Source organism: Squalius cephalus (assembly GCF_949319135.1).
Source record: "Squalius cephalus genome assembly, chromosome: 8".
NCBI lineage: Eukaryota > Metazoa > Chordata > Actinopteri > Cypriniformes > Leuciscidae > Squalius > Squalius cephalus.
Window position 1 is genome coordinate 221450 of NC_137129.1, and position 26051 is coordinate 247500.

General features: G+C 50.8%; 1 protein-coding gene across 4 annotated transcripts in view; it reads left to right on the top strand.

Annotated features, from left to right (window-relative positions):
* The window catches only part of fbxl19 (F-box and leucine rich repeat protein 19), a 57664-nt gene extending 37925 nt beyond the window's left edge, over positions 1-19739 (top strand). For all 4 annotated transcript variants that reach the window (XM_079878864.1, XM_079878863.1, XM_079878865.1 and 1 more), the window contains 3 exons: positions 3540-3704; positions 7423-7644; positions 17418-19739. In XM_079878864.1, the coding sequence (XP_079734990.1) occupies positions 3540-3704; positions 7423-7644; positions 17418-17572 (542 nt within the window). In that variant the 3' untranslated portion in view covers positions 17573-19739. The remainder of the gene's footprint in view (positions 1-3539; positions 3705-7422; positions 7645-17417) is intronic.
* Positions 19740-26051: the final 6312 nt, after the last annotated feature.

Genomic DNA, 26051 nt, shown 5'->3' on the forward strand with positions numbered 1-26051 from the left:
ATGTCTCGGTGTCTCACTGATGTCTCGTTGTCTTGGTCTCTCGCTGGTGTCTCGCTGATGTCTCGGTGTCTCGCTGATGTCTCGGTGTCTCGCTGGTGTCTCACTGTCTCGTGTCTCACTGTCTCGTGTCTTGGTCTCTTACTGATGTCTCGGTGTCTCACTGATGTCTCGGTGTCTCGCTGGTGTCTCACTGTCTCGTGTCTCACTGTCTCGTGTCTCACTGATGTCTTGGTGTCTTGGTCTCTCACTGATGTCTCGGTGTCTCGCTGATGTCTCGGTGTCTTGGTCTCTCGCTGATATCTCGGTGTCTCACTGATGTCTCGGTGTCTCACTGATGTCTCGGTCTCTCTGTCTCTCGCTGATGTCTCGGTGTCTCACTGATGTCTCGATCTCTCGCTGATATTTCGGTGTCTCGCTGATGTCTCGTTGTCTCGCTGATGTCTCGGTCTCTCTGATATCTCGGTGTCTCGCTGATGTCTCGGTGTCTCACTGATGTCTCGGTCTCTCTGTCTCTCGCTGATGTCTCGGTGTCTCACTGATGTCTCGATCTCTCGCTGATATCTCGGTGTCTCGCTGATGTCTCGTTGTCTCGCTGATGTCTCGGTCTCTCTGTCTCTCGCTGATATCTCGGTGTCTCACTGATGTCTCGGTGTCTCACTGATGTCTCGGTCTCTGTCTCTCGCTGATGTCTCGGTGTCTTGCTGATGTCTCGGTGTCTCGCTGATGTCTCGGTGTCTCGCTGATGTCTCGGTGTCTTGGTCTCTCGCTGATATCTCAGTGTCTCGCTGATGTCTCGGTCTCTCACTGATAATAATAATAATAAACAATAATAATAATAAACATTTATTTATATAGCACTTTTCATACATGGAATGCAACGCAAAGTGCTTGATATCTCGGTCTCTCGCTGATGTCTCGGTGTCTTGCTGATGTCTCGGTGTCTCGCTGATGTCTCGGTGTCTCGCTGATGTCTCGGTCTCTCTGTCTCTCGCTGATGTCTCGGTGTCTCGCTGATGTCTCGGTGTCTCACTGACGTCTCGGTCTCTCTGTCTCTCGCTGATGTCTCGGTGTCTCACTGATGTCTCGGTCTCTCTGTCTCTCGCTGATGTCTCGGTGTCTCGCTGATGTCTCGGTCTCTCTGTCTCTCGCTGATGTCTCGGTGTCTCGCTGATGTCTCGGTCTCTCTGTCTCTCACTGATATCTCGGTGTCTCGCTGATGTCTCGGTGTCTCACTGATGTCTCGTTGTCTTGGTCTCTCGCTGGTGTCTCGCTGATGTCTCGGTGTCTCGCTGATGTCTCGGTGTCTCGCTGGTGTCTCACTGTCTTGTGTCTCACTGATGTCTCGGTGTCTTGGTCTCTTACTGATGTCTCGGTGTCTCACTGATGTCTCGGTGTCTCGCTGGTGTCTCACTGTCTCGTGTCTCACTGTCTCGTGTCTCACTGATGTCTTGGTGTCTTGGTCTCTCACTGATGTCTCGGTGTCTCGCTGATGTCTCGGTGTCTTGGTCTCTCGCTGATATCTCGGTGTCTCACTGATGTCTCGGTGTCTCACTGATGTCTCGGTCTCTCTGTCTCTCGCTGATGTCTCGGTGTCTCACTGATGTCTCGATCTCTCGCTGATATTTCGGTGTCTCGCTGATGTCTCGTTGTCTCGCTGATGTCTCGGTCTCTGATATCTCGGTGTCTCGCTGATGTCTCGGTGTCTCACTGATGTCTCGGTCTCTCTGTCTCTCGCTGATGTCTCGGTGTCTCACTGATGTCTCGATCTCTCGCTGATATCTCGGTGTCTCGCTGATGTCTCGTTGTCTCGCTGATGTCTCGGTCTCTCTGTCTCTCGCTGATATCTCGGTGTCTCACTGATGTCTCGGTGTCTCACTGATGTCTCGGTCTCTGTCTCTCGCTGATGTCTCGGTGTCTTGCTGATGTCTCGGTGTCTCGCTGATGTCTCGGTGTCTCGCTGATGTCTCGGTGTCTTGGTCTCTCGCTGATATCTCAGTGTCTCGCTGATGTCTCGGTCTCTCACTGATAATAATAATAATAAACAATAATAATAATAAACATTTATTTATATAGCACTTTTCATACATGGAATGCAACGCAAAGTGCTTGATATCTCGGTCTCTCGCTGATGTCTCGGTGTCTTGCTGATGTCTCGGTGTCTCGCTGATGTCTCGGTGTCTCGCTGATGTCTCGGTCTCTCTGTCTCTCGCTGATGTCTCGGTGTCTCGCTGATGTCTCGGTGTCTCACTGACGTCTCGGTCTCTCTGTCTCTCGCTGATGTCTCGGTGTCTCACTGATGTCTCGGTCTCTCTGTCTCTCGCTGATGTCTCGGTGTCTCGCTGATGTCTCGGTCTCTCTGTCTCTCGCTGATGTCTCGGTGTCTCGCTGATGTCTCGGTCTCTGTCTCTCGCTGATGTCTCGGTGTCTCGCTGATGTCTCGGTGTCTCACTGATGTCTCGGTCTCTCTGTCTCTCGCTGATATCTCGGTGTCTCACTGATGTCTCGGTCTCTCTGTCTCTCGCTGATATCTCGGTGTCTCGCTGATGTCTCGGTCTCTCTGTCTCTCGCTGATATCTCGGTGTCTCGCTGATGTCTCGGTGTCTCACTGATGTCTCGGTCTCTCTGTCTCTCGCTGATATCTCGGTGTCTCGCTGATGTCTCGGTGTCTCGCTGATGTCTCGGTGTCTCACTGATGTCTTGGTGTCTTGGTCTCTCGCTGATATCTCGGTGTCTCGCTGATGTCTCGGTGTCTCACTGATGTCTCGGTCTCTCTGTCTCTCGCTGATATCTCGGTTTCTCGCTGATGTCTCGGTGTCTCGCTGATGTCTCGGTCTCTCTGTCTCTCGCTGATATCTCGGTGTCTCGCTGATGTCTCGGTGTCTCGCTGATGTCTCGGTCTCTCTGTCTCTCGCTGATATCTCGGTGTCTCGCTTATGTCTCGGTGTCTCACTGATGTCTCGGTCTCTCTGTCTCTAGCTGATGTCTCGGTGTCTCGCTGATGTCTCGGTCTCTCTGTCTCTCGCTGATGTCTCGGTGTCTCGCTGATGTCTCGGTCTCTCTGTCTCTCGCTGATATCTCGGTGTCTCGCTGATGTCTCGGTGTCTGACTGATGTCTCGGTCTCTCTGTCTCTCGCTGATGTCTCTGTGTCTTGCTGATGTCTCGGTGTCTCACTGATGTCTCGGTCTCTCCGTCTCTCGCTGATGTCTCTGTGTCTTGCTGATGTGTCGGTGTCTCGCTGATGTCTCTGTGATGTCTAGGTTTCTCGCTGATGTCTTGGCCTCTCCTGTGTCTCAGTCTCTCGCTGATATCTCGGTGTCTCCGGTTGTCTCGGTCTCTCTGTCTCTCGCTGATATCTCGGTGTCTCGCTGATGTCTCGGTGTCTCACTGATGTCTCGGTCTCTCCGTCTCTCGCTGATGTCTCTGTGTCTTGCTGATGTGTCGGTGTCTCGCTGATGTCTCTGTGATGTCTAGGTTTCTCGCTGATGTCTTGGCCTCTCCTGTGTCTCAGTCTCTCGCTGATGTCTCGTGTCTCCCTCAGGTCTGCTGGAGCTGAACGTGGCCGGCTGCTCGTGGTCCTCGGTCTCGGCTCTCTGTCAGTCTGTGTGTCCATGTCTGCGGCTCCTGGACCTCAGCCGCGTCGAGGATCTGAAGGACTCGCATCTGAAAGAGCTGCTGGCTCCGCCGTCCAACGACACGCGCTCAGGTCAGTTTCTACACTCCTTCACTGGGTCATACTTTAATTGAGTGCTGGCAAAAGGGACAGATTTAAAAGGTTACGGTGACAATAATGATATTATCAATTCATACTTGTAAGATTGTCATAAATGAAAGGGTCATGAATCCCTAAACTGAAGGCCATATCTTTAACACCAAGCATATCTGCGGACTCTGTTGATTCTCTCCTTGAGTCCTTTAACTCAAAAGTACAGTGTGTAAAAGATGATATTGCTCCTGTGAAAGTCAGGAAGAAGAGTGGCAGACAAAAAGCACCTTGGAGAAACTCAACAGCAGTGCAAAATATGTAAAGACAATGAAGAAAAGCTGAGCACATGTGGCGGAAGACAAAACTTGTAGTCCATTATAACATCTATAAAGACAGCATCCATGCTTTCAATGTGGAACTAGGCAAGGCTAGACCGACTTCCTTCTCAAATATTATAAAGAGCAATTTAAACAACACACACACTCTTTTTGCTACTGTAGAGAGACTGACAAACCCCCCAAGCCAGATTCCCAATGAGTTGCTCTCAAACAGCAAATGCAATGAGTTTGCTTCCTTCTTCTCTGAGAAAATCAATAATATCAGAAAGGTGATCAGCATATCCTCGTGTGGCACTGAGGTCAGACAGATCAGACCACAACCGCAGAAAGTTGCTATGTCTGATTTTGAAGAAATTAGTGGAAAAATTTTGGAAGAAACAGTTAAGCACCTTATTATTATTATTATTATTATTATTATTATTATTAAGTTTTATTTATATAGTGCCTTTCCAGGGCTCAAGGACGCTTTACAATGAACAAGCAACAATAATGGCAAGGGACAATGACAACATACAAAACAACAGTAGGTAGATGAGAGTAAAAGTACAGTAAAGGAGAATTAGGTAGATGGGGCAGCATACAGCAGAATACAATCAGACACAACGAAATGTACGTGTACTGAATTGTACTAACTTAAGAATGGTAACATTCAGAAAATAAGTGAATTTTGAGCATAGTTTTAAATTCAGAAATAGTATTAACACAACAGAGTGATTGGGGGAGAGAGTTCCGTATTTTGGGTGCAACAACACTGAATGATCTGCCCCCCCACTGAAGCTAGGCGATGCCGAGGGCCAACGAGAAGGCTAGAGTAGAGGATCGTAAAGAGCAGGGTTGGAGCAGGTTACAGAGATGGGGGGAGCCAAGCTGTGCAGAGATTTAAAATACGGTAAGCCACTGGAAACCAGTGAAGATAGTACAGAATCGGGGTGATATGGGCAGAACGCTTGGTGTGGATAAGTATTCTAGCAGCAGAGTTTTGAATGTATTGCAATTTGGAAATGGAGCTAGCAGATAGGCCAATGAAAAGGGCATTACAGTAATTAAGGCGTGATGTGACACATGCACCTTAAAACATCAACTTGCACCCTTGACACAACCCCCCTTCCTTTTTCAAAAGTGTGTTAAACTGCTTAGAAGCAGATTTCCTAAAAGTGGTAAACTCCTCACTTCTCTCTAGGATTTTTCCAAAGTCCCTTAAAACTGCAGTTGTCAAGCCCCTCCTGAAAAAGAGCAATCTGGATAGCAACATATTTAGCAATTACAGACCGATCTCAAATCTTCCTTTCATAGGCAAGATCATTGAAAAAGTTGTCTTCAATCAGCTGAACGAATTCTTTAGCTCGAATGGATACTTTGACAATTTTCAATCAGGTTTCCGACCGCATCACAGCACAGAGACAGCGCTCATAAAGATAATAAACGATATTCGCTTAAATACTGATACAGGCAAAACATCAATTCTTTGACTCATTGACTCCCTGTGCCAATGCATTGATGAAGTCAACAGTTGGATGTGCCAAAACTTTCTTCAGTTAAACAAAGTCAAAACTGAAGTCATTGTGTTTGGAAACAAAGATGAAGTTCTCAAGGTGAACGCATACCTTCTCTCTAGGGGTCAAACAACTAAAAATCAAGTCAGGAATCTTGGTGTGACACTAGAGTCAGACCTTAGTTTCAGTAGTCATGTCAAAGCAATAACTAAATCAGCATACTATCATCTGAAAAATATTGCAAGAATTAGATGCTTTGCTTAGAAAAACGTGTGCATGCTTTCATCACCAGCAGGGTGGATTACTGTAATGGACAGCTGTGTCAGCTCATACAGAACGCTGAGCAGAACCAGAACACATGAACACATCACACCAGTCCTCAGGTCTTTACACTGGCTCCCAGTTAGATTTAGGATTGATTTTAAAGTATTATTACTGGTATATAAATCATTCAATGGCCTAGGACCTCAATATATTGCAGATATGCTCACTGAATATAAACCCAACAGATCACTCAGATCATTAGGATCACATCAGAAACACCAAGGGTTCACTCTAAGCACGGCGAGTCCGCTTTAGCTATTATGCTGGAACAGCTTCCAGAAGAGATCAGATGTGCTCCTACAGTATCACATTCACATCCAGACTCAAAACACTTCTGTTTAGCTGTGCATTTACTGAATGAGCACTGTGCCACTGTGTGTCCGACTGTTTACACTGTGTTTTTTTTCTGCATCCTCCTTTTGATTCTGAACTGAAATGGCACTGAGAATTGGGTAAGAGACAAACATAAATGACTTAATTGGAGAAATTGAGCGATGAAGCCATGCTGATGACCTGGGTCTGTGGTGGAGTGAGTTTGACGTGATTAAACTCTGGGTTCTGTGATCGACTCCATTCCTAGAGCTTCCGAACCAATGGGTTTTTGGGGTTTGGACTGATGGGGCATTGAACCGAGGTTACCCCGTGAGTCCTAGAGCTCCTCCTGTCCGATCATAGGGAAAAATCAGGTCCATCGGAGACGTCCAGTGGAATTCTTAGGCGCGCTGAATAAACACCACAGACACTGTGTCAGAGTAAAACTATATGCAAAATAAGATACACCGGTGTTTTGCCAAATGAGAAGTTTATTCTATGTATCATCTTTTTACTACTTTAATTAATTTTACTCAAATTAATTTATAACTGTATCATTTATCTATTTTAATTCCTTTTATACCTGTTTTAATTTCCCTTTTTTTATTTTGTGCTTATTTTCTATGCAAAGCACTTTGAATTTCCATAGTGTGATTATTTTAATTCCTTTCTATGTAAAGCATTTTGAATTGCCATTGGGTATGAAATGTGTTATAAATAAACTTGCCTTGCCTAAACTAAATTTTCTGAGATTTTAACAAAAGTATGTGTGTTGAACATCATTGAAGAGAATGTTAGCTTCTGTTGGATTTAATTGTAGGGGAAAACTGGTTCATTTTGAGTTTTTTTCCACTTTATTATGAATGGATTAACAAAGTTGCCTGAAATAATTCATTTAGTTTTCCTGAGGGCCACAGATGAAGTTCGGTCTGATGTTAGTGTGTCTGTTAAAGGATCCCAGCTTGAGTGTTTCGGTCACTGGCTTCACCTGAGATGGACCAGGACCACGTTCACACTGCAGATAAATTCAGTGTTCAGTTCACCTTTAGTGCTGAACCCTGTTCTGTTCACACAGACTTCAGTCATTTACTGGAGTGGCAGTGTGTACGAAACCAAACTGAACCGCCAGTGGTTGATCTTGAAAATGCTTGAGAGACTCTACATGTGGAAACTGAGTGAATGTTCAGTAATGAGGTTCTGTGTGAGTCGAGAGCTGTAGTGTCTCAGCGCTAACCGTGTGTTCCCGCACAGCTCACGGAGAGAACCGAGGCGGACGCTTCCAGAACGTGACCGAGCTGCGATTGGCTGGGCTGGAAGTGACCGACGCTGTGTCTCGTCTGCTGGTCCGGTACCTTCCCCACCTGACCAAACTGGACCTGAGCCAGTGCTGCCATATCACAGACCAGACCGTCCACACGCTGACCTCGGCCATCTCACCACTCCGAGAGAGCCTCACACACGTCAACCTGGCAGGTAAAGTCCACACACGCCTCACACACGGCTCACACACGCCTCATACACGCCTCACACACGCCTCACACACGCCTCACACACGCCTCATACACGCCTCATACACGCCTCACACACGCCTCACACACGTCAACCTGGCAGGTAAAGTCCACACACGCCTCACACACGGCTCACACACGCCTCATACACGCCTCACACACGCCTCACACACGCCTCACACACGCCTCACACACGCCTCATACACGCCTCACACACGCCTCACACACGCCTCACACACGTCAACCTGGCAGGTAAAGTCCACACACGCCTCACACACGGCTCACACACGCCTCACACACGGCTCACACACGGCTCACACACGCCTCATACACGCCTCACACACGCCTCACACATGCCTCATACACGCCTCACACACGCCTCACACACGCCTCACACACGCCTCACACACGCCTCACACACGCCTCACACACACTGACCTGGCAGGTAAAGCCCACACACGCCTCACACACGCCTCACACACGCCTCACACACGCCTCACACACGCCTCATACATTCCTCACACATGCCTCACACACGCCTCACACACGGCTCACACACGCCTCACACACGCCTCACACACGGCTCACACACGGCTCACACACGGCTCACACACGGCTCACACACGGCTCACACACGCCTCACACACGCCTCACACACGCCTCACACACGCCTCACACACGCCTCACACACGCCTCACACACGCCTCACACATGCCTCACACACACCTCACACACGCCTCACACACACTGACCTGGCAGGTAAAGCCCACACACGCCTCACACACGCCTCACACATGCCTCACACACGCCTCACACATGCCTCACACACGCCTCACACACGCCTCACACACGCCTCACACACGCCTCACACACGCCTCACACACGCCTCACACACGCCTCACACACACTGACCTGGCAGGTAAAGCCCACACACGCCTCACACACGCCTCACACACGCCTCACACACGCCTCACACACACTGAGCTGGCAGGTAAAGCCCACACACGCCTCACACACGCCTCACACACGCCTCACACACACTGAGCTGGCAGGTAAAGCCCACACACGCCTCACACACGCCTCACACACGCCTCACACATGCCTCACACATGCCTCACACATGCCTCACACACGCCTCACACACGCCTCACACACGCCTCACACACGCCTCACACACGCCTCACACACACTGACCTGGCAGGTAAAGCCCACACACGCCTCACACACGCCTCATACACGCCTCACACACACCTCACACACGCCTCACACACACTGACCTGGCAGGTAAAGTCCACACACGCCTCACACACGCCTCACACACGCCTCACACACGGCTCACACACGGCTCACACACGCCTCACACACGCCTCATACACGCCTCACACACGCCTCATACACGCCTCATACACGCCTCACACACACCTCACACACACTGACCTGGCAGGTAAAGCCCACACACGCCTCACACACGCCTCACACACGCCTCACACACGCCTCACACATGCCTCACACACGCCTCACACACGCCTCACACACGCCTCACACACGCCTCACACACACTGACCTGGCAGGTAAAGCCCACACACGCCTCACACACGCCTCACACACGCCTCACACACGCCTCACACACACTGACCTGGCAGGTAAAGCCCACACACGCCTCACACACGCCTCACACACGCCTCACACACACGCCTCACACACACTGACCTGGCAGGTAAAGCCCACACACGCCTCACACACGCCTCACACACGCCTCACACATGCCTCACACACGCCTCACACACGCCTCACACACGCCTCACACACGCCTCACACACGCCTCACACACACTGACCTGGCAGGTAAAGCCCACACACGCCTCACACACGCCTCACACACACTGAGCTGGCAGGTAAAGCCCACACACGCCTCACACACGCCTCACACACGCCTCACACACGCCTCACACACACTGACCTGGCAGGTAAAGCCCACACACGCCTCACACACGCCTCATACACGCCTCATACACGCCTCACACACGCCTCACACACACTGACCTGGCAGGTATAGCCTACACACGCCTCACACACACTGACCTGGCAGGTATAGCCCACACACGCCTCATACACGCCTCACACACGCCTCACAACACGCCTCACACACGCCTCACACACGCCTCACACATGCCTCATACACGCCTCACACACACCTCACACACACTGACCTGGCAGGTAAAGCCCACACACGCCTCACACACGCCTCACACATGCCTCATACACGCCTCAAACACTCCTCACAAACGCCACACACACACTGACCTGGCAGGTATAGCCCACACACACCTCACACACGCCTCACACACACTGACCTGGCAGGTAAAGCCCACACACGCCTCACACACACTGACCTGGCAGGTAAAGCCCACACACGCCTCACACACACTGACCTGGCAGGTATAGCCCACACACGCCTCATACACGCCTCACACACGCCTCACACACGCCTCACACACGCCTCACACACGCCTCACACACGCCTCACACACGCCTCACACACGCCTCACAAACACCTCACAACACGCCTCACACACACTGACCTGGCAGGTATAGCCCACACACGCCTCACACACACTGACCTGGCAGGTATAGCCCACACACGCCTCATACACGCCTCATACACGCCTCACACACGCCTCACACATGCCTCACACACGCCTCACACACGCCTCACACACGCCTCACACACACTGACCTGGCAGGTATAGCCCACACACACTGACCTGGCAGGTATAGCCCACACACGCCTCATACACGCCTCACACACGCCTCACACACGCCTCACAACACGCCTCACACACGCCTCACACACGCCTCACACACACTGACCTGGCAGGTATAGCCCACACACGCCTCATACACGCCTCACACACGCCTCACAACACGCCTCACACACGCCTCACACACGCCTCACACACGCCTCACACACGCCTCATACACGCCTCACACACACCTCACACACACTGACCTGGCAGGTAAAGCCCACACACGCCTCACACATGCCTCATACACGCCTCAAACACTCCTCACAAACGCCACACACACACTGACCTGGCAGGTATAGCCCACACACACCTCACACACGCCTCACACACACTGACCTGGCAGGTAAAGCCCACACACGCCTCACACACACTGACCTGGCAGGTATAGCCCACACACGCCTCATACACGCCTCACACACGCCTCACACACGCCTCACACACACCTCACACACACTGACCTGGCAGGTAAAGCCTCACACACGCCTCACACACGCCTCACACACACTGACCTGGCAGGTAAAGCCTCACACACGCCTCACACACGCCTCACACACGCCTCACACACACTGACCTGGCAGGTAAAGCCCACACACACCTCACACACACTGACCTGGCAGGTAAAGCCCACACACGCCTCACACACGCCTCACACACACTGACCTGGCAGGTATAGCCCACACACACCTCACACACGCCTCACACACACTGACCTGGCAGGTATAGCCCACACACACCTCACACACGCCTCACACACGCCTCACACACACTGACCTGGCAGGTAAAGCCCACACACGCCTCACACACGCCTCATACACGCCTCACACACACCTCACACACGCCTCACACACACTGACCTGGCAGGTAAAGTCCACACACGCCTCACACACGCCTCACACACGGCTCACACACGCCTCATACACGCCTCATACACGCCTCACACACGCCTCATACACGCCTCACACACACCTCACACACGCCTCACACACACTGACCTGGCAGGTAAAGCCCACACACGCCTCACACACGCCTCACACATGCCTCACACACGCCTCACACACGCCTCACACACGTCTCACACACGCCTCACACACGCCTCACACACGCCTCACACACGCCTCACACACGCCTCACACACACTGACCTGGCAGGTAAAGCCCACACACGCCTCACACACGCCTCACACACGCCTCACACACACTGACCTGGCAGGTAAAGCCCACACACGCCTCACACACGCCTCACACACGCCTCACACACACTGACCTGGCAGGTAAAGCCCACACACGCCTCACACACGCCTCACACACGCCTCACACATGCCTCACACACGCCTCACACATGCCTCACACACGCCTCACACACGCCTCACACACGCCTCACACACGCCTCACACACACTGACCTGGCAGGTAAAGCCCACACACGCCTCACACACGCCTCACACACACTGAGCTGGCAGGTAAAGCCCACACACGCCTCACACACGCCTCACACACGCCTCACACACGCCTCACACACGCCTCACACACACTGACCTGGCAGGTAAAGCCCACACACGCCTCACACACGCCTCATACACGCCTCATACACGCCTCACACACGCCTCACACACACTGACCTGGCAGGTATAGCCTACACACGCCTCACACACACTGACCTGGCAGGTATAGCCCACACACGCCTCATACACGCCTCACACACGCCTCACACACGCCTCACACACGCCTCACACACACTGACCTGGCAGGTAAAGCCCACACACGCCTCACACACGCCTCACACACACTGAGCTGGCAGGTAAAGCCCACACACGCCTCACACACGCCTCACACACGCCTCACACACGCCTCACACACGCCTCACACACACTGACCTGGCAGGTAAAGCCCACACACGCCTCACACACGCCTCATACACGCCTCATACACGCCTCACACACGCCTCACACACACTGACCTGGCAGGTATAGCCTACACACGCCTCACACACACTGACCTGGCAGGTATAGCCCACACACGCCTCATACACGCCTCACACACGCCTCACAACACGCCTCACACACGCCTCACACACGCCTCACACACGCCTCACACATGCCTCATACACGCCTCACACACACCTCACACACACTGACCTGGCAGGTAAAGCCCACACACGCCTCACACACGCCTCACACATGCCTCATACACGCCTCAAACACTCCTCACAAACGCCACACACACACTGACCTGGCAGGTATAGCCCACACACACCTCACACACGCCTCACACACACTGACCTGGCAGGTAAAGCCCACACACGCCTCACACACACTGACCTGGCAGGTAAAGCCCACACACGCCTCACACACACTGACCTGGCAGGTATAGCCCACACACGCCTCATACACGCCTCACACACGCCTCACACACGCCTCACACACGCCTCACACACGCCTCACACACGCCTCACACACGCCTCACAAACACCTCACAACACGCCTCACACACACTGACCTGGCAGGTATAGCCCACACACGCCTCACACACACTGACCTGGCAGGTATAGCCCACACACGCCTCATACACGCCTCATACACGCCTCACACACGCCTCACACATGCCTCACACACGCCTCACACACGCCTCACACACGCCTCACACACACTGACCTGGCAGGTATAGCCCACACACACTGACCTGGCAGGTATAGCCCACACACGCCTCATACACGCCTCACACACGCCTCACACACGCCTCACAACACGCCTCACACACGCCTCACACACGCCTCACACACACTGACCTGGCAGGTATAGCCCACACACGCCTCATACACGCCTCACACACGCCTCACAACACGCCTCACACACGCCTCACACACGCCTCACACACGCCTCACACACGCCTCACACACGCCTCATACACGCCTCACACACACCTCACACACACTGACCTGGCAGGTAAAGCCCACACACGCCTCACACATGCCTCATACACGCCTCAAACACTCCTCACAAACGCCACACACACACTGACCTGGCAGGTATAGCCCACACACACCTCACACACGCCTCACACACACTGACCTGGCAGGTAAAGCCCACACACGCCTCACACACACTGACCTGGCAGGTATAGCCCACACACGCCTCATACACGCCTCACACACGCCTCACACACACCTCACACACACTGACCTGGCAGGTAAAGCCTCACACACGCCTCACACACGCCTCACACACACTGACCTGGCAGGTAAAGCCTCACACACGCCTCACACACGCCTCACACACGCCTCACACACACTGACCTGGCAGGTAAAGCCCACACACACCTCACACACACTGACCTGGCAGGTAAAGCCCACACACGCCTCACACACACTGACCTGGCAGGTATAGCCCACACACACCTCACACACGCCTCACACACACTGACCTGGCAGGTATAGCCCACACACACCTCACACACGCCTCACACACGCCTCACACACACTGACCTGGCAGGTAAAGCCCACACACGCCTCACACACGCCTCATACACGCCTCACACACACCTCACACACGCCTCACACACACTGACCTGGCAGGTAAAGTCCACACACGCCTCACACACGCCTCACACACGCCTCACACACGGCTCACACACGCCTCATACACGCCTCATACACGCCTCACACACGCCTCATACACGCCTCACACACACCTCACACACGCCTCACACACACTGACCTGGCAGGTAAAGCCCACACACGCCTCACACACGCCTCACACATGCCTCACACACGCCTCACACACGCCTCACACACGCCTCACACATGCCTCACACACGCCTCACACACGCCTCACACACGCCTCACACACGCCTCACACACACTGACCTGGCAGGTAAAGCCCACACACGCCTCACACACGCCTCACACACGCCTCACACACACTGACCTGGCAGGTAAAGCCCACACACGCCTCACACACGCCTCACACACGCCTCACACACACTGACCTGGCAGGTAAAGCCCACACACGCCTCACACACGCCTCACACACGCCTCACACATGCCTCACACACGCCTCACACATGCCTCACACACGCCTCACACACGCCTCACACACGCCTCACACACACTGACCTGGCAGGTAAAGCCCACACACGCCTCACACACGCCTCACACACACTGAGCTGGCAGGTAAAGCCCACACACGCCTCACACACGCCTCACACACGCCTCACACACGCCTCACACACACTGACCTGGCAGGTAAAGCCCACACACGCCTCACACACGCCTCATACACGCCTCATACACGCCTCACACACGCCTCACACACACTGACCTGGCAGGTATAGCCTACACACGCCTCACACACACTGACCTGGCAGGTATAGCCCACACACGCCTCACACACGCCTCACACATGCCTCATACACGCCTCAAACACTCCTCACAAACGCCACACACACACTGACCTGGCAGGTATAGCCCACACACACCTCACACACGCCTCACACACACTGACCTGGCAGGTAAAGCCCACACACGCCTCACACACACTGACCTGGCAGGTAAAGCCCACACACGCCTCACACACACTGACCTGGCAGGTATAGCCCACACACGCCTCATACACGCCTCACACACGCCTCACACACGCCTCACACACGCCTCACACACGCCTCACAACACGCCTCACACACACTGACCTGGCAGGTATAGCCCACACACGCCTCACACACACTGACCTGGCAGGTATAGCCCACACACGCCTCATACACGCCTCATACACGCCTCACACACGCCTCACACATGCCTCACACACGCCTCACACACGCCTCACACACGCCTCACACACACTGACCTGGCAGGTATAGCCCACACACACTGACCTGGCAGGTATAGCCCACACACGCCTCATACACGCCTCACACACGCCTCACACACGCCTCACACACGCCTCACAACACGCCTCACACACGCCTCACACACGCCTCACACACACTGACCTGGCAGGTATAGCCCACACACGCCTCATACACGCCTCACACACGCCTCACAACACGCCTCACACACGCCTCACACACGCCTCACACACGCCTCACACACGCCTCACACATGCCTCATACACGCCTCACACACACCTCACACACACTGACCTGGCAGGTAAAGCCCACACACGCCTCACACACGCCTCACACATGCCTCATACACGCCTCAAACACTCCTCACAAACGCCACACACACACTGACCTGGCAGGTATAGCCCACACACACCTCACACACGCCTCACACACACTGACCTGGCAGGTAAAGCCCACACACGCCTCACACACACTGACCTGGCAGGTATAGCCCACACACGCCTCATACACGCCTCACACACGCCTCACACACGCCTCACACACACCTCACACACACTGACCTGGCAGGTAAAGCCTCACACACGCCTCACACACGCCTCACACACACTGACCTGGCAGGTAAAGCCTCACACACGCCTCACACACGCCTCACACACGCCTCACACACACTGACCTGGCAGGTAAAGCCCACACACACCTCACACACACTGACCTGGCAGGTAAAGCCCACACACGCCTCACACACGCCTCACACACACTGACCTGGCAGGTATAGCCCACACACACCTCACACACGCCTCACACACACTGACCTGGCAGGTATAGCCCACACACACCTCACACACGCCTCACACACGCCTCACACACACTGACCTGGCAGGTAAAGCCTCACACACGCCTCACACACGCCTCACACACGCCTCACACACGCCTCACACACACTGACCTGGCAGGTAAAGCCTCACACACGCCTCACACACGCCTCACACACACTGACCTGGCAGGTATAGCCCACACACACCTCACACACGCCTCACACACGCCTCACACACACTGACCTGGCAGGTAAAGCCTCACACACGCCTCACACACGCCTCACACACACACACGTAAAGCCTCGCGTCCTGGGCTTCAGCTCACAGGCCCGTTCATAGCATACAGAAACACCACGACTCTGTGTTAAAGGGGTGGTTGATCATGATTTGACTTTTCTAACTTTAGTTAGAGTGTAATGTTGCTGTTTGAGCATAAACAACATCTGCAAAGTTCCGACGCTCAACGTTCAGAGCAAAGGGAGAGATTTGCTTTTACAGAAATCACTTTTTAAGGACTACAACAAACGGCTGGTAGAGACTACAACGAGCTTCTTCACGGGATAGTGACATCACTAACCCTAACATTTACATAAACCCCGCCCCCGGAACACGATTTATAGATTATCATGACAGAATATGCTAATCAGTGACTAGAGGATAGTTAGTTAACTCCACATCAGCTGCATAAATTCATCAACTAACCATTCAGAAATGTCCTGTTGTTTCTACATGTTGTCACTTCTTCTCGAGTCTCTCCATCTTTGTCCAACATAAAAGGCTAAAAGTTTTTGAAATGTTCAGTGCGTGTGTGTGAGGTAATCGGAGCGGCTAACACACACACACACACACACACACACACACACACACACACACACACACACACACACACACAAGCTCTTGAAGCTCCGCCCCCTGTGCCGGGAGCTGCAGCTCATGTGCATTTAAAGGGACAGACAAAAACCGCACGTTTTTGCTCACCCTTAAAAAGTGACAATTTAAACATGCTATAATAAAATATCTGTTGGGTATTTTGAGCTAAAACTTCACACACACACTCTGGGGACATCAGACTTATTTTACATTTTGTGAAAAGGGGCATAATAGGACCCCTTTAAAGAGCAATAGAGTGTCCTTGATCACTAATATATCCAGTAAACCTGACGACTGTCACATGAAAAGCAACCTTTACCTGCAGAAAAACACCTCAAGAATCCTGTTTGTGATGTATAACTAGAAAAGTATGGGTCTGTAAAGTGAAAGCGTGTGTGTGTGTGTTGCAGGCTGTGTGAAGGTGACGGATCAGTGTTTGCCGCTGCTGCGCCGGTGTGTGTCGTTACAGACGGTGGATCTGCGCTCCTGTGGCCTGATGAACCCTGACCTCTGCCAGTTACACACCTTCCCCTGCGCAGACGACAGAGCGCTGAAGAACAGCTGAACACACTCTCTCACACACACACACACACACACACACCCCTTCCCCTGCGCAGACGACAGAGCGCTGAAGAACAGCTGAACACACTCTCTCACACACACACACACACACACACACCCCTTCCCCTGCGCAGACAACAGAGCGCTGAAGAACAGCTGAACACACTCTTTCACACACACACACACACACACCCCTTCCCCTGCACAGACGACAGAGCGCTGAAGAACAGCTGAACACACACACACACACACACACACACACACACACACACCTTCCCCTGCGCAGACGACAGAGCGCTGAAGAACATCTCAACACACACTCAACACACACACACACACACACACACACACACACACTACAGACTCAGACTCACTCGCTCGCTCTGTGTTTTATTTCTGGATCCGCCGTTTGTGAATGGAGAAATCACGTCCACGTAGATATTCCGTGTGTGTGTGTGTGTGTGTGTGTGTGTGTGTGTGTCGTCTCCTGTGGCTGAATGTACGGTCTCACACACGTTCGGTGAATCTCAGGATGAAACGAGCAGGTTCACCCCAAAATCAAAACAATATTTATTTTCTTTTTGCAAATTCAAAATAAAGCCCATTTTGGGACCATCAAGATTCTTTACGAGTGAGCAGATTTAGTCTCATAATCTCACAGAAGAGTTTCCCGCATCCGGCACAAGACTCTGAATCTGAGACTGATGAAGAGAAATGTTCATGTAAGTGATGAGAATCTGGAGGACAAATCTTTATGGTCCTGAAACTAGGCTTGACTTTGGGAAGACGTGATATTTGAGGTGTTTCTTGAAGTTCACTGATTGTGATGGATCAGAGGTGTGTGTGTGTGTGTGTGTGTGTGAGAACAGTGTTCATGTCTTCAGCGGTGGATCAGTGACGTTCTCTTCTCTTCGGTGTATTGGTGCCACAAACACACACACAACACACACACACACACACACACACACACACACACACACACACACGGAGCCGCTGCCGTCCTCTCTTTATTTCTCTCTTCCTCTCGTCTTGACGGATCAGTGTTCTGACAGAACCGGCACTGAAGGACCCGACCTCTCGACCCACGGCCGGTTCTGTACTCTCGACTCTTCGGTCGGGCTCGAGCTGCTGTGTTTCACGCCGGATCTGATGACGTCCCACACGAATGTTGCTGTAGATTCTGCTGATCTGGGAAGTTTTCACGAACGCCTGCGTGAGGTTCAGGAAACACTGACGGCCTCGTCACACATCGCTGTCATTCGCTCTGGTTCTGATCCAGAATCATCCAAACTAAACTTTGCCTTCCAATAGCAATGGAGAAAAGTGTCTCTGTTGGGAAACTGTGGCCAATTAATGACATGGAATAACCTGCAAAATGCTTTCGAGAATAAAACATTTAGTGTTTCCAACATGATTCAGTGTTATCAAATCCAACATGGCGTCTCGGAGCGCTGGCTTAGCCGTCGGGTCTCGGACTGAACGACTGGTTCTGATGAACTGATGAACATCTGGTTTCTTCTATCTCTCCATCGCTGAACTCTGCAACACTTCCAGATCCGATGCATGTCGACTCTCTCTCGGACTCTTCCTCGCACACTTCTCTTCAGTATTGGGTCCAATACGTGGCAGTTTCAAGTGTTTGATGGCAGTAGACAAACAGCATCCCTTAAAAGTGACCTCGACAGTGTAGTTGCAATGTTTCTTTTGCTGTTGGTGTTTTTAGATTTCATGTTCAGTGCAGTTCGCATTTAAAAGACGTTCTTGCACATTGGGAAAATACCTGTGCGGTTTATAGTGACATATCAAACACTGAGTTTAGCATCAGGTTGTAGTTTTTCTGAAATCAGAATGAATTCAAGTCTAATGTCTTGAATGGGTTTTGAATACGGTTCCAATTTCATCCGAACGTGTGTTTTACAGATTCAAAACCCACTGAACTCAATTGCCATGTATGAACCAAACATTCGCCCTGTTAAAGGCCTGAATCGTATTCTTGTAATATCTTGCCAAAATTTCCTGTTTTGGGCGTTCATATATATATATTTCTTCCTTTGCATTGATCCAAGTGATAGAATATGTGAAACAATGAGGAAAAAGAAAAACAAGGCAGCTACTATAAAAGTGACTACTGTAAAATGTCTAACTAAATAAAGACAATGGGGTTGTTTTTATGTGCTTTGCTTCTCTTTCCTCGATGTGAAACTCCACTCCTGAAACACACTCGTGAGAAACACACTCCTGAAACACACTCGTGAGAAACACACTCCTGAAACACACTCCTGAGAAACACACTCCTGAGAAACACACTCCTGAGAAACACACTCCTGAGAAACACACTCCTGAAACACACTCCTGAAACACACTCCTGAAACACACTCCTGAAACACACTCCTGAGACACACTCCTGAGACACACTCCTGAAACACACTCCTGAAACACACTCCTGAGACACACTCCTGAAACACACTCGTTAGAGAAACACTCCTGAAACACACTCCTGAAACACACTCGTTAGAAACACTCCTGAAACACACTCCTGAAACACACTCGTGAAACACACTCCTGAAACACACTCCTGAAACACACTCGTGAAACACACTCGTGAAACACACTCGTGAAACACACTCCTGAAACACACTCCTGAGAAACACACTCCTGAAACACACTCCTGAAACACACTCCTGAAACACACTCCTGAAACACACTCGTGAGAAACACACTCCTGAAACACACTCGTGAGAAACACACTCGTGAAACACACTCCTGAAACACACTCCTGAAACACACTCCTGAGAAACACACTCCTGAAACACACTCCTGAAACACACTCCTGAAACACACTCCTGAAACACACTCGTGAGAAACACACTCCTGAAACACACTCCTGAAACACACCCGTGAAACACACTCCTGAAACACACTCCTGAAACACACTCCTGAAACACACTCGTTAGAAACACACTCCTGAAACACACTCCTGAAACACACTCCTGAAACACACTCGTGAAACACACTCGTTAGAAACACTCCTGAAACACACTCCTGAAACACACTCGTGAAACACACTCCTGAAACACACTCCTGAAACACACTCCTGAAACACACTCGTTAGAAACACACTCCTGAAACACACTCCTGAAACACACTCCTGAAACACACTCGTTAGAAACACACTCCTGAAACACACTCGTTAGAAACACACTCCTGAAACAAACTCCTGAAACACACTCCTGAAACACACTCCTGAAACACACTCCTGAAACACACTCCTGAGACACACTCGTTAGAAACACACTCCTGAAACACACTCCTGAAACACACTCCTGAAACACACTCCTGAAACATGCTCGTTAGAAACACACTCCTGAAACACACTCCTGAAACACACTCGTTAGAAACACACTCCTGAAACACACTCCTGAGACACACTCCTGAAACACACTCCTGAGACACACTCCTGAAACACACTCCTGAAACACACTCCTGAGACACACTCCTGAAACACACTCCTGAAACACACTCCTGAAACACACTCGTGAGAAACACACTCCTGAAACACACTCGTTAGAAACACACTCCTGATACACACTCCTGAAACACACTCCTGAAACACACTCCTGAAACACACTCCTGAAACACACTCCTGAAACACACTCCTGATACACACTCGTTAGAAACACACTCCTGAGACACACTCCTGAAACACACTCGTTAGAAACACACTCCTGATACACACTCGTGAAACACACTCCTGAAACACACTCGTTAGAAACACACTCCTGATACACACTCGTGAAACACACTCCTGAAACACACTCCTGAAACACACTCGTTAGAAACACACTCCTGAAACACACTCGTTAGAAACACACTCCTGAAACACACTCGTTAGAAACACACTCGTGAAACACACTCCTGAAACACACTCCTGAAACACACTCGTTAGAAACACACTCCTGAAACACACTCGTGAAACACACTCCTGAAACACACTCCTGAAACACACTCGTTAGAAACACACTCCTGAAACACACTCGTTAGAAACACACTCCTGAAACACACTCGTGAAACACACTCGTGAAACACACTCCTGAAACACACTCGTTAGAAACACACTCCTGAAACACACTCGTGAGAAACACACTCCTGAAACACACTCCTGAAACACACTCCTGAAACACACTCGTGAAACACACTCCTGAAACACACTCGTTAGAAACACACTCCTGAAACACACTCGTGAGAAACACACTCCTGAAACACACTCCTGAAACACACTCGTAAAACACACTCCTGAAACACACTCCTGAAACACACTCCTGAGAAACACACTCCTGAAACACACTCCTGAAACACACTCCTGAAACACACTCCTGAAACACACTCCTGAAACACACTCCTGAGACACACTCGTTAGAAACACACTCCTGAAACACACTCCTGAAACACACTCCTGAAACACACTCCTGAAACACACTCGTTAGAAACACACTCCTGAAACACACTCGTGAGAAACACACTCCTGAAACACACTCGTTAGAAACACACTCCTGAAACACACTCGTTAGAAACACACTCGTGAAACACACTCGTGAAACACACTCCTGAAACACACTCGTTAGAAACACACTCCTGAAACACACTCGTTAGAAACACACTCCTGAAACACACTCGTGACACACACTCGTGAAACACACTCGTTAGAAACACACTCCTGAAACACACTCCTGAAACACACTCGTGAGAAACACACTCCTGAAACACACTCCTGAAACACACTCGTGAAACACACTCCTGAAACACACTCCTGAAACACACTCCTGAAACACACTCCTGAAACACACTCGTGAGAAACACACCCGTGAAACACACTCCTGAAACACACTCCTGAAACACACTCCTGAAACACACTCCTGAAACACACTCCTGAAACACACTCCTGAAACATGCTCGTTAGAAACACACTCCTGAAACACACTCCTGAAACACACTCCTGAAACACACTCCTGAAACACGCTCGTGAGAAACACACTCCTGAAACACACTCCTGAAACATGCTCGTTAGAAACACACTCCTGAAACACACTCCTGAAACACACTCGTGAAACATGCTCGTTAGAAACACTCCTGAAACACACTCCTGAAACACACTCCTGAAACACACTCCTGAAACATGCTCGTTAGAAACACTCCTGAAACACACTCGTGAGAAACACACTCCTGAAACACACTCCTGAAACACACTCCTGAAACATGCTCGTTAGAAACACTCCTGAAACACACTCCTGAAACACACTCCTGAAACACACTCCTGAAACATGCTCGTTAGAAACACTCCTGAAACACACTCGTGAGAAACACACTCCTGAAACACACTCCTGAAACACACTCGTGAGAAACACACTCCTGAAACACACTCGTGAGAAACACACTCCTGAAACACACTCCTGAAACACACTCGTGAGAAACACACTCCTGAAACACACTCCTGAAACACACTCGTGAGAAACACACTCCTGAAACACACTCCTGAAACACACTCCTGAAACACACTCCTGAAACACACTCCTGAAACACACTCCTGAAACACACTCGTTAGAAACACACTCCTGAAACACACTCCTGAGAAACACACTCCTGAAACACACTCGTGAGAAACACACTCCTGAAACACACTCGTTAGAAACACACTCCTGAAACACACTCGTTAGAAACACACTCGTGAAACACACTCCTGAAACACACTCCTGAAACACACTCGTGAAACACACTCCTGAAACACACTCCTGAAACACACTCGTGAAACACACTCCTGAAACACACTCGTTAGAAACACACTCCTGAAACACACTCGTGAAACACACTCCTGAAACACACTCGTGAAACACACTCCTGAAACACACTCGTTAGAAACACACTCCTGAAACACACTCGTTAGAAACACACTCCTGAAACACACTCCTGAAACACACTCCTGAAACACACTCCTGAAACACACTCCTGAAACACACTCGTGAGAAACACACTCCTGAAACACACTCGTGAGAAACACACTCCTGAAACACACTCGTGAGAAACACACTCCTGAAACACACTCCTGAAACACACTCGTGAAACACACTCCTGAAACACACTCCTGAAACACACTCGTGAGAAACACACTCCTGAAACACACTCCTGAAACACACTCCTGAAACACACTCCTGAAACACACTCCTGAAACACACTCCTGAAACACACTCCTGAAACACACTCGTTAGAAACACTCCTGAAACACACTCGTGAGAAACACACTCCTGAAACACACTCGTGAGAAACACACTCCTGAAACACACTCCTGAAACACACTCGTGAAACACACTCCTGAAACACACTCCTGAAACACACTCCTGAAACACACTCGTGAGAAACACACTCCTGAAACACACTCCTGAAACACACTCCTGAAACACACTCCTGAAACACACTCCTGAAACACACTCGTGAGAAACACACTCCTGAAACACACTCCTGAAACACACTCGTGAGAAACACACTCCTGAAACACACTCCTGAAACACACTCCTGAAACACACTCCTGAAACACACTCGTGAGAAACACACTCCTGAAACACACTCGTTAGAAACACACTCCTGAAACACACTCCTGAAACACACTCGTTAGAAACACACTCCTGAAACACACTCGTTAGAAACACACTCCTGAAACACACTCCTGAAACACACTCCTGAAACACACTCCTGAAACACACTCCTGAAACACACCCGTGAAACACACTCCTGAAACACACTCCTGAAACACACTCGTTAGAAACACACTCCTGAAACACACTCCTGAAACACACTCGTGAGAAACACACCCGTGAAACTCCACTCCTGAAATAAGTCGAGTCTCCTTCATTTATACAGCGCTTTTAACAATGTAGATTGTTCCAAAGCAGCTTTACAGTGATAATAGGAAATTAAAGTAAAGTGTTTCGGCTTTACAGCAGCTCTAGAATAAAGTTATTGTCCAGATAAAGTTAGTTTTGATTGATTCACTTCCGTCAGATCTGGAGTGTGTGTGTGTGTGTGTGTGTGTGTGTGTGAGAGAGAGTGAGTCCAGGCGAAGGTCCTTCATCAGATCTGGAGTGTGTGTGTGTGTGTGTGTGTGTGTGTGTGTGTGTGTGTGTGTGTGTGTGTGTGTGTGTGAGAGAGTGAGTCCAGGCGAAGGTCCTTCATCAGATCTGGAGTGTGTGTGTGTGTGTGTGAGAGTGTGTGTGAGAGGGAGTCCAGGCGCAGGTCCTTCATCAGATCTGGAGTGTGTGTGTGTGTGTGTGTGTGTGTGTGTGTGTGTGTGTGTGTGTGTGTGTGTGTGTGTGTGTGTGTGAGAGAGTGAGTCCAGGCGAAGGTCCTTCATCAGATCTGGAGTGTGTGTGTGTGTGTGTGTGTGAGTCCAGGCGCAGGTCCTTCATCAGATCTGGAGTGTGTGTGTGTGTGTGTGTGTGAGTCCAGGCGCAGGTCCTTCATCAGATCTGGAGTGTGTGTGTGTGTGTGTGTGTGTGTGTGTGTGTGTGTGTGTGTGTGTGTGTGTGTGTGTGAGTCCAGGCGCAGGTCCTTCATCAGATCTGGAGTGTGTGTGTGTGTGTGTGTGTGTGTGTGAGAGAGTGTGTGTGAGAGTGAGTCCAGGCGAAGGTCCTTCATCAGATCTGGAGTGTGTGTGTGTGTGTGTGTGTGTGTGTGTGTGTGTGTGTGTGTGTGTGTGTGTGTGAGAGTGTGTGTGAGAGTGTGTGTGAGAGTGAGTCCAGGCGAAGGTCCTTCATCAGATCTGGAGTGTGTGTGTGTGTGTGTGTGTGTGAGAGTCCAGGCGCAGGTCCTTCATCAGATCTGGAGTGTGTGTGTGTGAGAGTGAGTCCAGGCGCAGGTCCTTCATCAGATCTGGAGTGTGTGTGTGTGTGTGTGTGTGAGAGTGAGTCCAGGCGCAGGTCCTTCATCAGATCTGGAGTGTGTGTGTGTGTGTGTGTGTGTGTGTGTGTGTGTGAGTCCAGGCGAAGGTCCTTCATCAGATCTGGAGTGTGTGTGTGTGTGTGTGTGTGTGTGTGTGTGAGTCCAGGCGCAGGTCCTTCATCAGATCTGGAGTGTGTGTGTGTGTGTGTGTGTGTGTGTGTGTGAGAGTGTGTGTGAGAGTGAGTCCAGGCGCAGGTCCTTCATCAGATCTGGAGTGTGTGTGTGTGTGTGTGTGTGTGTGTGTGTGTGTGTGTGTGTGTGAGTCCAGGCGCAGGTCCTTCATCAGATCTGGAGTGTGTGTGTGTGTGTGTGTGTGTGTGTGTGTGTGTGTGTGTGTGTGAGAGAGTGAGTCCAGGCGAAGGTCCTTCATCAGATCTGGAGTGTGTGTGTGTGTGTGTGTGTGTGAGTCCAGGCGAAGGTCCTTCATCAGATCTGGAGTGTGTGTGTGTGTGTGTGTGTGTGTGAGTCCAGGCGCAGGTCCTTCATCAGATCTGGAG